Source organism: Hirundo rustica, chromosome 27, assembly GCF_015227805.2.
Source record: "Hirundo rustica isolate bHirRus1 chromosome 27, bHirRus1.pri.v3, whole genome shotgun sequence".
In the NCBI taxonomy this organism is placed as follows: Eukaryota; Metazoa; Chordata; class Aves; order Passeriformes; family Hirundinidae; genus Hirundo; species Hirundo rustica.
Genome location: NC_053476.1, coordinates 2,040,293 through 2,051,315, shown reverse-complemented (window position 1 = coordinate 2,051,315; position 11,023 = coordinate 2,040,293). Strand labels below are relative to the sequence as shown.

The 11,023-nt window shown below is 57.1% G+C and overlaps 3 gene segments (V, D, J or C); all 3 read right to left on the bottom strand.

Annotated features, from left to right (window-relative positions):
* Positions 1-326: 326 nt before the first annotated feature.
* LOC120763610 (T cell receptor alpha variable 38-2/delta variable 8-like) lies at positions 327-1,388 on the bottom strand. The segment is given in 2 exon segments: positions 327-847; positions 1,337-1,388. Coding segments are annotated over 2 exon segments (573 nt in total).
* Positions 1,389-1,506: 118 nt separating this feature from the next.
* On the bottom strand, positions 1,507-3,713 carry LOC120763609 (T cell receptor alpha variable 20-like). The segment is given in 3 exon segments: positions 1,507-1,726; positions 2,493-2,811; positions 3,656-3,713. Coding segments are annotated over 3 exon segments (588 nt in total).
* Positions 3,714-6,595: 2,882 nt separating this feature from the next.
* On the bottom strand, positions 6,596-8,499 carry LOC120763608 (T cell receptor alpha variable 1-1-like). The segment is given in 3 exon segments: positions 6,596-6,698; positions 7,215-7,578; positions 8,425-8,499. Coding segments are annotated over 3 exon segments (516 nt in total).
* Between the last annotated feature and the right edge of the window lie 2,524 nt (positions 8,500-11,023).

Sequence of the window (11,023 nt, the reverse complement as noted above, 5' to 3'; positions counted from 1 at the left end):
AAGGATCACCACGGGCTCTTCACATCACTTTATCAAGGGCTCTTTGCAGCTGCACGGTCGGTTCCGTTGTTGGTTCCGGTGCCGGTGTCGGTGCCCGTGTCGGTTCCAGTGTCGGTGTCAGTGCTGGTGTCGGTTCAGGTGTCGGTGTCGGTATCGGTGTCGGTTCCGGTGTCGGTTGAGGTGTCGGTGCTGGCGCTGGTGTCGGTTCTGGTGTCGGTTCCAGTGTCGATTCAGGTGTCGGTGTCGGTGTCGGTTCCGGTGTCGGTGCCGGTGTCGGTTCAGGTGTCGGTGCCGGTGTCAATTCCGGTGTCGGTGCCGGTGTCGGTTCAGGTGTCGGTGCCGGTGTCAATTCCGGTGTCGGTTCCGGTGTCAGTTCTGGTGTCGGTTCCGGTGTCAGTTCTGGTGTCGGTGCCGGTGTCGGTTCCGCCCCGCCAGCCCGGCACGGGCGGAGCGGCAGCGCCCCCTGCTGGCCGCGGCCGGCGCTGTGCCCCCGGCCCCGCCCGGCCCCGCCCGCGGCGGTTCGTGCCCGGCCGCAGCCCCGGCTCCTCTGCCCGTGGGCTCAGCGCGCAGTAATACACGGCCGCGTCCCCGCGCCGGGGCCGCCGGAGCCACAGCGCGCTCGATCGCCGATCTGCCGACACCCACAGACGCCCCTCAGGGACTCGCACGTCCTTGGTCGCTTTGGCAGTGACCGCCAGGAGCTCGGGTCGTTGGCCCGGGAGCTGACGGTAGAAATGGATGAAATCGCCCTTCTGGATATTGGGATGTGAGCAGCTGATGCTGATACTGGTGCCCTCGGTGGTCTCCAGTGACGGCTCCTGCTGTACCTGGGCTCTGACTGCAGCCACTGCCAGGGAGACAAAATGAACAAACCTAGGCTCTCACTTTGTACGTAGTCTTGCCTGCCAATTCCCAGAAGAAATCTGCAGCACAGAGAGATGAAGAGAATACAGTTCCCAGGGGACGTCAGTATATGCAGGAATGGAAGTGTCCATTAATTGTTTGTGGAGAGATGAATGTGTGAATGACAGGAGGATCCGTGGAGTCACTGCAGAAAGAGAAGATGCGGGAAAAAGGACAAAACAAAAAGAGAAGTAAGAAGGAAGCAGGGTTAGGGTTGGTGAGTTATAAAGAATGTGTGCTTATGCAGGGTTAGACATGGAACAGAATCCGGAGATTTTGTGCGGGAGTATGGGATGGAAAAGAGGGAAGGATGAACGGGAGAACCGTTCGCGGCAAGAGGTCTGGGAAGAAGGCAGGCAGGACGGCAGCCTCCAGGGAGAAGCGGGATCAGCCCAGTGTCAAACGCGGCCCCTTCGCCGCCACCCCCGCGCACCGAGCAGCAGCGCGGCCAGCGCCGCCAGCGCCGCGCCCCGACAGCGCCGCATCCCGCCGCTCCGCCGGCCGAGCATCGCTGTCCCTCTCAGCCCCGGCTCTCTGCTGCGCCCGTGCCGCCTCCGCTCGGCCGCCGCCAGCTCCGCCCCGGCCGGCCTCAGCCCCCGCCTCTCACAGCACCAGCTCAATCAGCGACACAACAATTTCGGCATCGCCAGAGCCAAGAGACAGCCGTGTCCCATCCCGCACACCACCGACACCGCATGGGAAGCAGATGCACTCCGCCGCTGGCAGCACACGGGCAGCAGCGTTGCCGAGCTTCTCTCCGTGCCCACAAGGCCGAGCTCCTCCTTTTGCCCGCTGCAGCACTGCTGAGAGCAGCTGTGCCCGGCTGGGGCCGAGCCCACGGGGGCTGCCAGCCGTGCCCAGACCCCGCCCGTGGTGTTGGTACTGAGTTCAGCTGAGCATCCGAGAGGCACTGAAAGTGTCCTTGGTGGGCTTGAAACCAGCATCAGGGGAGCGTCAGCTTTGCAGGGGCAGGAAAGGAAGAGGTGAGGATACAGGGGCTGCATTTCTGTGCCTCTTCACTGCACACATCTGCAGCGGGCAGCTGCCGTCAGCACTCGGCTGCACTCAGGCTCCTTCTGAGCCTGGGAAGCTGCTGCTCTGTGCTGCTCAGGCCAGAGCAGTGCTCAGTGTCCCTGGCAGAGTCAGGAAATTCCCTCCCGGTGAGGGACACACACAGACAGACACAGGTTGGGGAACAGCAGTGTGGAGCCCTACACAAATCTGTGCTTCACGTGTGTCCATGCAAACGGGGCAGCTCCAAGAGCACCCAGGGCAGGAACACAGCACCAGCCCTGGGCTCTGCTGAGGACATGTGGGGCCAAAAGCAGCAGGGCTGGAGTGTGGAAGGACAAGGTCCCAGGCAAGCACAGCACAATTTCTCTTTATTTGGAGCCTGCACAATGCAGAGATGAGTCAAAATTGGCCCGAATACATTCCCAAGGGAAGTGTCAGGGTGGACAAAGGCAAAATCATCTGACCATTGTACACACGTGTGTGGCAACTTCTGGGGAGCACTGAGCTGAGCCCAGCATCCCCTCCCCAACCTCCACCTGGCCCAGACACATCCCCTCCCTCCCCTGGGTTGTTGCACAGCTGAGGAAGCTCCCTGCAGCAGGGTGTCTTGCACAGCACAGAGGTACAAGGCAGTGTCAGAGCCCTGCACTTCCTCCACCCGCAGGACACTGGATTTCCCCGTGGTGTTCAGGTGCGTGGTGATACGGCCATTGCGCTTGGAGCCAGGCCCTGCTTGATAGGAGACCAGCTGTGGGCCTTGGCCTTTCTGCTGCTGGTACCAGAACAATCCCCCAAAATTATTGCTCTGGTATTTGCAGGTGGTCTGGAAGGTGTGTCCCTGCTTTACCATGACTGGTCCATTTTCCTGGGTGACTGTGACCTGTCCCGTGGTGCCTGGAAGAAAGTCAATGTCAGCAGCTGTGCAAAGAAGTACTATGGGAAGCCTAAGAAATTGCATGGAAAACCATGGTGGAGAAAGCTCCCTGTCTTGTAGCAAAGTCCTGAGAGATGTTGGGTATTAGTTTGGAGCTCTTTCCTCTGCATCACCCAAAGGAGATCTGGGCTCTGATCCTGCTTCTACTGCTTAAAGCACAATGGATAAGTCTCTCATGCCTGAATTTTGTATGCTGGAACCAGCAGCCCTCCAGTAGCCTGAGGAGCCCATCGAGGCACAGCAGAAATGTTCATGCTGCTTCCCCACCCCTGTCACCTCTGAGGGCTCCCCGATCCCTGAGTACAATGCTGAGCTTGGAAAGAGGGAGTCCTGGCTGTGCTGCCAGCCCGGAGAACACTGGAAGCCGTGGCAGAGCTGTGTCAGCCTGGAGGCAGAATGGGACACCCTGCTACTGTCAGTGAAAGGAGAGTTGAAAAGTGCCTGGGGCAGATTTGATGGGATCTGTGAATTTGCATTAGAAAAGGGAGGAAGGAGGGATTGCAGAGACAGCTGAGATGTGCTGAGGTGACAGCAGGAGGATGAGAAGAGAGAGGCAGAGGGAGATGCATTGAAGGTGAGAGAAAAGATAGGGAAGGTATCTGGTGTTTCTTTTCTCTCTTCCCTTTCCCTTTTCAAATCGAAGAGCTTCTTCAGGAACAATTTGGAAAACCACAAGGAGAAGCAGTCTTTTCTCAGCCTTTTCCCTGTATTCGCTGCTATTTCCTTACGTAATTTGATAAGTCTGTTGAGAATTTCTTGGGGGGAAAAAGAGGCCGGATGCCTTGGGAAAAAGCCAGGACTTACCCAGGAGCTGTCCCAGGAAGACGGTGAGGATGAGACAGGCGAGGTGCATGGCGAGAGCAAGCTGCGTGTTTGCTGAGTGAGGCAGGGACAGAAAGCACGTCCCAGCCCCGAGAGAACAGAGCTGCCGGAAACGACTGTCGGGGGCAGCAGCGGGAGCAGCAGCGGGAGCAGGCACAGACATGACCTGTCCTTGCAGTGCCTGAAATGCTCCTTCTGGGTTTCTGGCTCGTCCAGCAGCAGCCGCCGTGGCTCCCTCAGCCATCGGCATGCTGAGCATTCCGTGCCTCTGGGCCTGAGCCATGGGAAGGGGCTGTTCCCGCTCAGCTCGCAGTGGAGTCCTCACCTCGCCAGCTGCCATGGCCAGCTCTGCTGCACAGCCAGGGCTGGGCATCGGGGAGCTCAGGGGCTTCTTCCCCACGGAGGTTTCTCATCTCTCCGGGGTCTGTGCAATTTCCTCTGCAAACAGGAGACTCCTCTGTCTGTGTCACTTCTCCCCTGCCCTTCTCCATCTGCCTGGGATGAACGCCTCTCCCATGTCCCTCACTCCAACCCCCTTCTTCAAGTCATCTCCCGAGTGATCCCATCCTGGTCATTTTGGTTTCATCTAAAACGGGTTGGTCACAAAGAAGGTCGAGAATGATGTGAACATTGATGCAGGTGATGATAATGGTTGTAACAGGAACATTGTCATGCAGGTGTTGCACCTCCCCGTGGATTAGAAGGAGGTTTCTAGAGATGTGGAGGGTCCTTAGGTTGTCAGAGATTTTCCAGGTGAAAGCTACTGCCACATTGTGTCCTTGTGTGCTTTGTTCATCAGTTTCCCTTTTCCTGTTTCTTCCTTTAGAACAGAAAATGCCCCTGATGTGAGCCTTAGGGAACCAGACACTCTCACCTTCCTCATTCCCTGACTGTGGCCTCTGCTGAACTTACTCAAATGAGTGAATTCCTGAAGATGCTGAAATGTTCCTGTGCACAGAGGAAATGAGATCTCTAGAGCAAGTGTCTGGAGAGAAACCTCATGTGGAGCTCAGTCTTTCAAGTGTCTCTGTCAAACACTTGCAGCATTACTAATTCCTGGCATCTGCTTTTCAGGGTGCCTGTGAGGTTCCTACCATGAAGGGAAGGGGGCCAATCAGTTTCTGGTGGAAGGTGGATGCGACAGTCCTCTCAGCTTCTCTAATCTGAGAGATTTATTGTTATCCCTCTGAGGTGTTCTACTGTTTGAGGAAGATGCTGAATGCACATCCAGGGGCGTGTGTGGACACCTGTGGAAAAGAGGGGAATGTAGAGAAGTGAATTCCGAACTCAGATGGTTTTCAAAGTACACCTCCATTACACATCCATGCGATAATGCTGCTTCTTACACACTTTGCAGTATGGAACATGTCTGCTGGGACAGAGATGGAGATTTCTTTTGTCACGCCGGGAAGCCTCGCTGCAAACCCCTCTGATGCCATCCCCTACTGAGGTGACAGCACTCCATGAATTGGACCCTTTGTGCCCGAGAGTGCAGCTGCTGTGTCAGCTCCCACCGCAGGTGCTGTCCAGGACCAGCTCTTGGCTTTGCAAACCCGGCCGAGAGCAGCAGCAGCAGCAGCAGCAGCGGCGGCGGTGTCCGGAGGGCGGCAGGCGATGGCAGAGGCTTGGGGCGCAGCAGTTGTGTGTCCGGCAGAGGCGGGCTCGGGAGCGAGGCGGTGGCGGGCCGTGCGTGGCGAGTGTGTAAGCGCAGGAGGCAGGCCGGCAGGCGTGCGTGTGCGGGCCGTGCGGGGCTGTGCGGGCTCGGTGCGTGCGGGCTCGGGCACAGCGAGGAGCTGCGGAGCCGCGCGGGGCCCGGCGGGCGGAGCGGCAGCGCCCCCTGCTGGCCGCGGCCGGCGCTGTGCCCCCGGCCCCGCCCGGCCCCGCCCGCGGCGGTTCGTGCCCGGCCGCAGCCCCGGCTCCTCTGCCCGTGGGCCCAGCGCGCAGTAATACACGGCCGCGTCCCCGCGCCGGGGCCGCCGGAGCCGCAGCGCGCTCCAACGCCCGTCCTCCGACACCCACAGCTGTCCTGCGATGGCCGGCACGTCCTTGGATCCTCTAGCAATGAGTGCGAGGAATTCGGGTCCTCGGCCCGGGAGCTGACGGTAGAAATGGATCGTATAGCCGAGCTGTTTGTTGGGGTGTGAGCAGTTGATGCTGATGCCGATGCCCTCGGTGGTCTCCACTGACGGCTCCTGCTGCACCTGGGCTCTGGCCACAGCCACTGTCCGGGACAAAGGAACAAGAATTTTTCTTTATGAGGAAATACCATGCATGGGGAGAATGGAGTGGAAGACAGATCAGAGGTAAATATCATATTTTCTTATAATAAAATTTTGAGAGTTTTTTTTTGGTAACAGTGTTTGTCTGAAGACATGAATCTTTGAGAGATGTTTTGAGGAAAAATCAGAACGAAATGACGAAACCAGACAGACTAAGAGGGATGGATGGATGGATGTGTGGATGCATGGATAAAGACGTAGTGCAAAAGAGGTAATGTGGAAAGCAATGCCTTGACAGAGGGAAGAAAGTACTACGGCATAGGAGGAGACGGGGGGTGAAGAAGAACCAGAAAGGAACAGGAGAGTAAGAGATGAATTTTGGGCTGGGACCGGTCTCACACAACGCACTGACCCGGCCCCCCCCGGCAGGCAACGCAACGCACCGAGCAGCACCGCGGCCAGCGCCGCCAGCCCCGCGCTCCGACAGCGCCGCATCCCGCCGCTCCGCCGGCCGAGCATCGCTGTCCTGTCCTGTCCTGTCCTGTCCTGTCCTGTCCTGTCCTGTCCTGTCCTGTCCTGTCCTGTCCTGTCCTGTCCTCTCCTCTCCTCTCCTCTCCTCTCCTCTCCTCTCCTCTCCTCTCCTCTCCGCTGCCAGCTCTGCCCCGGCCGGCCTCAGCCCCCGCCCCTCACAGCACCAGCACAATCAGACACGCAACAATTTCGGCATCGCCAGGGCCAAGAGACAGCCGTGTCCCATCCCACACATCACCGTCACGGAATCGAAAACAGATCCACCATGCACACATCTGCAGCGTGCAGCTGCCGTCAGCACTCGGCTGCACTCAGGCTCCTTCTGAGCCTGGGAAGCTGCTGCTCTGTGCTGCTCAGGGCCAGAGCAGTGCTCAATGTCCCTGGCGGAGTCAGGAAATTCCCTCCCGGTGAGGGACACACACAGACAGACACAGGTTGGGGCACAGCAGTGTGGAGCCCTACACAAATCTGTGCTTCACGTGTGTCCATGCAAACGGGGCAGCTCCAAGAGCACCCAGGGCAGGAACACAGCACCAGCCCTGGGCTCTGCTGAGGACATGTGGGGCCAAAAGCAGCAGGGCTGGAGTGTGGAAGGACAAGGTCCCAGGCAAGCACAGCACAATTTCTCTTTATTTGGAGCCTGCACAATGCAGAGATGAGTCAACATTGTACCGAATACATTCCCAAGGAAAGTGTCAGGGTGGACAAAGGCAAAACCATCTGACCATTGTACACACGTGTGTGGCAACTTCTGGGGAGCACTGAGCTGAGCCCAGCATCCCCACCCCAACCTCAGCGTGGCCCAGACACATCCCCTCCCTCCCCTGGGTTGTTGCACAGCTGAGGAAGCTCCCTGCAGCAGGGTGTCTTGCACAGCACAGAGGTACAAGGCAGTGTCAGAGCCCTGCACTTCCTCCACCTGCAGGACACTGGATTTCCCCGTGGTGTTCAGGTGCGTGGTGATATGGCCGCTGCGCTTGGAGCCAGGCACTGCTTGATAGGAGACCAGCTGTGGGGCTTGGCCTTTCTGCAGCTTATACCAGAGCAAGCCATAAAAATTACTGGTCTGGTATTTGCAGGTGGTCTGGAAGGTGTGTCCCTGCTTCACCATGACTGGTCCATCTTCCTGGGTGACTGTGACCTGCCCCGTGGTGCCTGGAAGAAAGTCAATGTCAGCAGCTCCACATGTAAAGACTACAGGTATAAAAAGTGAAGGCAGTGCACAACCCTGGGTAAGAGACCTCTCTTCCCTGCAAGGAAGTCCTGAGGTGTTCAGATTGAAGAGTAAGAGTGATTTTGAGTAGGATTTCAGAGCTCTCAGCACAGCAGGATCCTGGGAAAGAGCTGGGCTGTGTCCCTGCTCCTGCTTCTACTGCCGTGACATCCTGGAACAGTGAATTTTGGTTATTCAAAAGGGTGAAGAGCTCATCGAGGCACAGCAGAAAGGTTCATGCTGCTTCCCCACCCCTGTCACCTCTGAGGGCTCCCCGATCCCTGAGTACACACAATGCTGAGCTTGGAAAGAGGGAGCCCTGGCTGTGCTGCCAGCCCGGAGAACACTGGAAGCCGTGGCAGAGCTGTGTCAGCCTGGAGGCAGAATGGGACACCCTGCTAATGTCAGTGAAAGGAGAGTTGAAAAGTGCCTGGGGCAGATTTGATGGGATCTGCGAATTTCCATTAGAAAGGAAGGAATGTGGGACTGTAGAGACAGCTGAGAAGTCCTGAGGTGACAGCAGGAGGATGAGAAGAGAGAGGCAGAGGGAAATGCATTGAAGGTGAGAGAAAAGACAGGGAAGGGCTCTGGTGTTTCTTTTGTCTCTTCCCTTTTCCTTTACAAATCGAAGAGCTTCTCGAACAAGCACTTGAAAAACCGCACGGAGAAGCAGATTTTCTTTGCTTTTACCGAATATTCACTGATATTTCCAGCCTGATTAGGCTGTTGAGAATTTCCTGAGGGGAAGAAGAAGAAGACGGGTGCATTGGGAAAAAGCCAGGACTTACCCAGGAGCTGTCCCAGGAAGACGGTGAGGATGAGACAGGCGAGGTGCATGGCGAGAGCAAGCTGCGTGTTTGCTGAGTGAGGCAGGGACAGAAAGCACGTCCCAGCCCCGAGAGCACAGAGCTGCCGGAAGCGACTGTCGGGGGCAGCAGCGGGAGCAGCAGCGGGAGCAGGCACAGACATGACCTGTCCTTGCAGTGCCTGAAATGCTCCTTCTGGGTTTCTGGCTCGTCCAGCAGCAGCCGCCGTGGCTCCCTCAGCCATCGGCATGCTGAGCATTCCGTGCCTCTGGGCCTGAGCCATGGGAAGGGGCTGTTCCCGCTCAGCTGGCAGTGGAGTCCTCAGCTCGCCAGCTGCCATGGCCAGCTCTGCTGCACAGCCAGGGCTGGGCATCGGGGAGCTCAGGGGCTTCTTCCCCACGGAGGTTTCTCATCTCTCTGGGGTCTGTGCAATTTCCTCTGCAAAGAGGAGACTCCTCTGTCTGTGTCACTTCTCCCCTGCCCTTCTCCATCTGCCTGGGATGAACGCCTCTCCCAGGTCCCTCACTCCAACCCCCTTCTTCAAGTCAACTCCCGAGTGATCCCATCCTGGTCATTTTGGTTTCCTCTAAAACGGGTTCCTCACAAAGAAGGTCTAGAATGATGTGAACATTGGTAGGAACATTGTCATGCAAGTGTTGCACCTCCCCAGGGATTACAAGGAGGTTTCTACAGAAGTGAAGGTTCCTCAGGTTGTCAGAGATTTTCCAGGTGAAAGTTACCCTCCTACGAACTCCTTTGACAATTTTTACTTCATAGGCTTCAAAGCAGGGGAAAGAAAGTAAGACATACGGGAGATGAGGATTATTCCCAGCATCTGTGCTGGGAAGAGAAAACTGAATCCATCCCTGTTGTTTTCAGAAACACATCAATAGCTGTCTCTCCTTTCCTGGGGCCTCCATCTCCTCTCTCGCCATCTCTTTACACTTTGTCACTGACAAACTTCAGCCTGAGTAAATTCACAGCCACAGCCGCTGTTTCCTCATGGCCCATCAATTAGAGGCTGCAGAGCCCTGAGCTCCCTCCTTCTCTCCCTTATCACCTACTGCCACATTGGTGTCATTATGCGCTTTGTTTATCACTTTCCATTTTCCTGTTTCTTCTCTTGGTGAAGAAATTGAACCTGATGTGAGCTTTCGAGACCAAGACACTCTCACCTTTCACAGGCCCTGACTGTGGCTTCTACTTAATTTGCTAAGGACAAGAAGATCCTGAAAGTGCTGAAACACTTGTGTCCCCAAAGGAAATGGGGTCTCTAGAGTGAGTATCTGGGGAGAAACCTCATGTGGAGCTTGGTCTTTCAAGTGTCTCCCTTCAACACTTTCAGAATTGCTAAATCCGGGCATCTGCTTTTCAGGGTGCCTGAGAGGTTCCTACTGGGAAGGGAAAGGGACCAATCAGTTTCAGTTGGAAGGCAAGTATGACAGAGCCCTCTGATGATTCAACTGCTTCTCTACCCCAAGAGAATCATTGTTTCCCCTCACAGATTTATGGTATTTCACAAAGGTGCTGACTGCAGATCAATGTGTCAGGGGAAATGTGAGAATTAGAACAAAATATAGTGAAATGAATTCCAAACTCAGGTGGGAATTTCCTTACACATCCAATGCTGCTCCTTATGCACTTTGCAGTATGGGACAGAGACATTTCTGCAGGGACAGAGATGGAGATTCATCCGTCACCTCAGAAAGCCTGGCAGAGGCTCGGGGCGCAGCAGTTGTGTGTCCGGCAGAGGCGGGCTCGGGAGCGAGGCGGTGGCGGGCCGTGCGTGGCGAGTGTGTAAGCGCAGGAGGCAGGCCGGCAGGCGTGCGTGTGCGGGCCGTGCGGGGCTGTGCGGGCTCGGTGCGTGCGGGCTCGGGCACAGCGAGGAGCTGCGGAGCCGCGCGGGGCCCGGCGGGCGGAGCGGCAGCGCCCCCTGCTGGCCGCGGCCGGCGCTGTGCCCCCGGCCCCGCCCGGCCCCGCCCGCGGCGGTTCGTGCCCGGCCGCAGCCCCGGCTCCTCTGCCCGTGGGCCCAGCGCGCAGTAATACACGGCCGCGTCCCCGCGCCGGGGCCGCCGGAGCCACAGCGCGCTCGATCGCCGATCTGCCGACACCCACAGACGCCCCTCAGGGACTCGCACGTCCTTGGTCGCTTTGGCAGTGACCGCCACGAGCTCGGGTCGTCGGCCCGGGAGCTGACGGTAGAAATGGATGAAATCGCCCGTCCGGATGTTGGGATGTGAGCAGCTGATGCTGATACTGGTGCCCTCGGTGGTCTCCAGTGACGGCTCCTGCTGTACCTGGGCTCTGACTGCAGCCACTGCCAGGGAGACAAAATGAACAAACCTAGGCTCTCACTTTGTACGCAGTCTTGCCTGCCAATTCCCAGAAGAAATCTGCAGCACAGAGAGATGAAGAGAATACAGTTCTCAGGGGACGTCAGTATATGCAGGAATGGAAGTGTCCATTAATTGTTTGTGGAGAGATGAATGTGTGAATGACAGGAGGATCCGTGGAGTCACTGCAGAAAGAGAAGATGCGGGAAAAAGGACAAAACAAAAAGAGAAGTAAGAAGGAGGCAGGG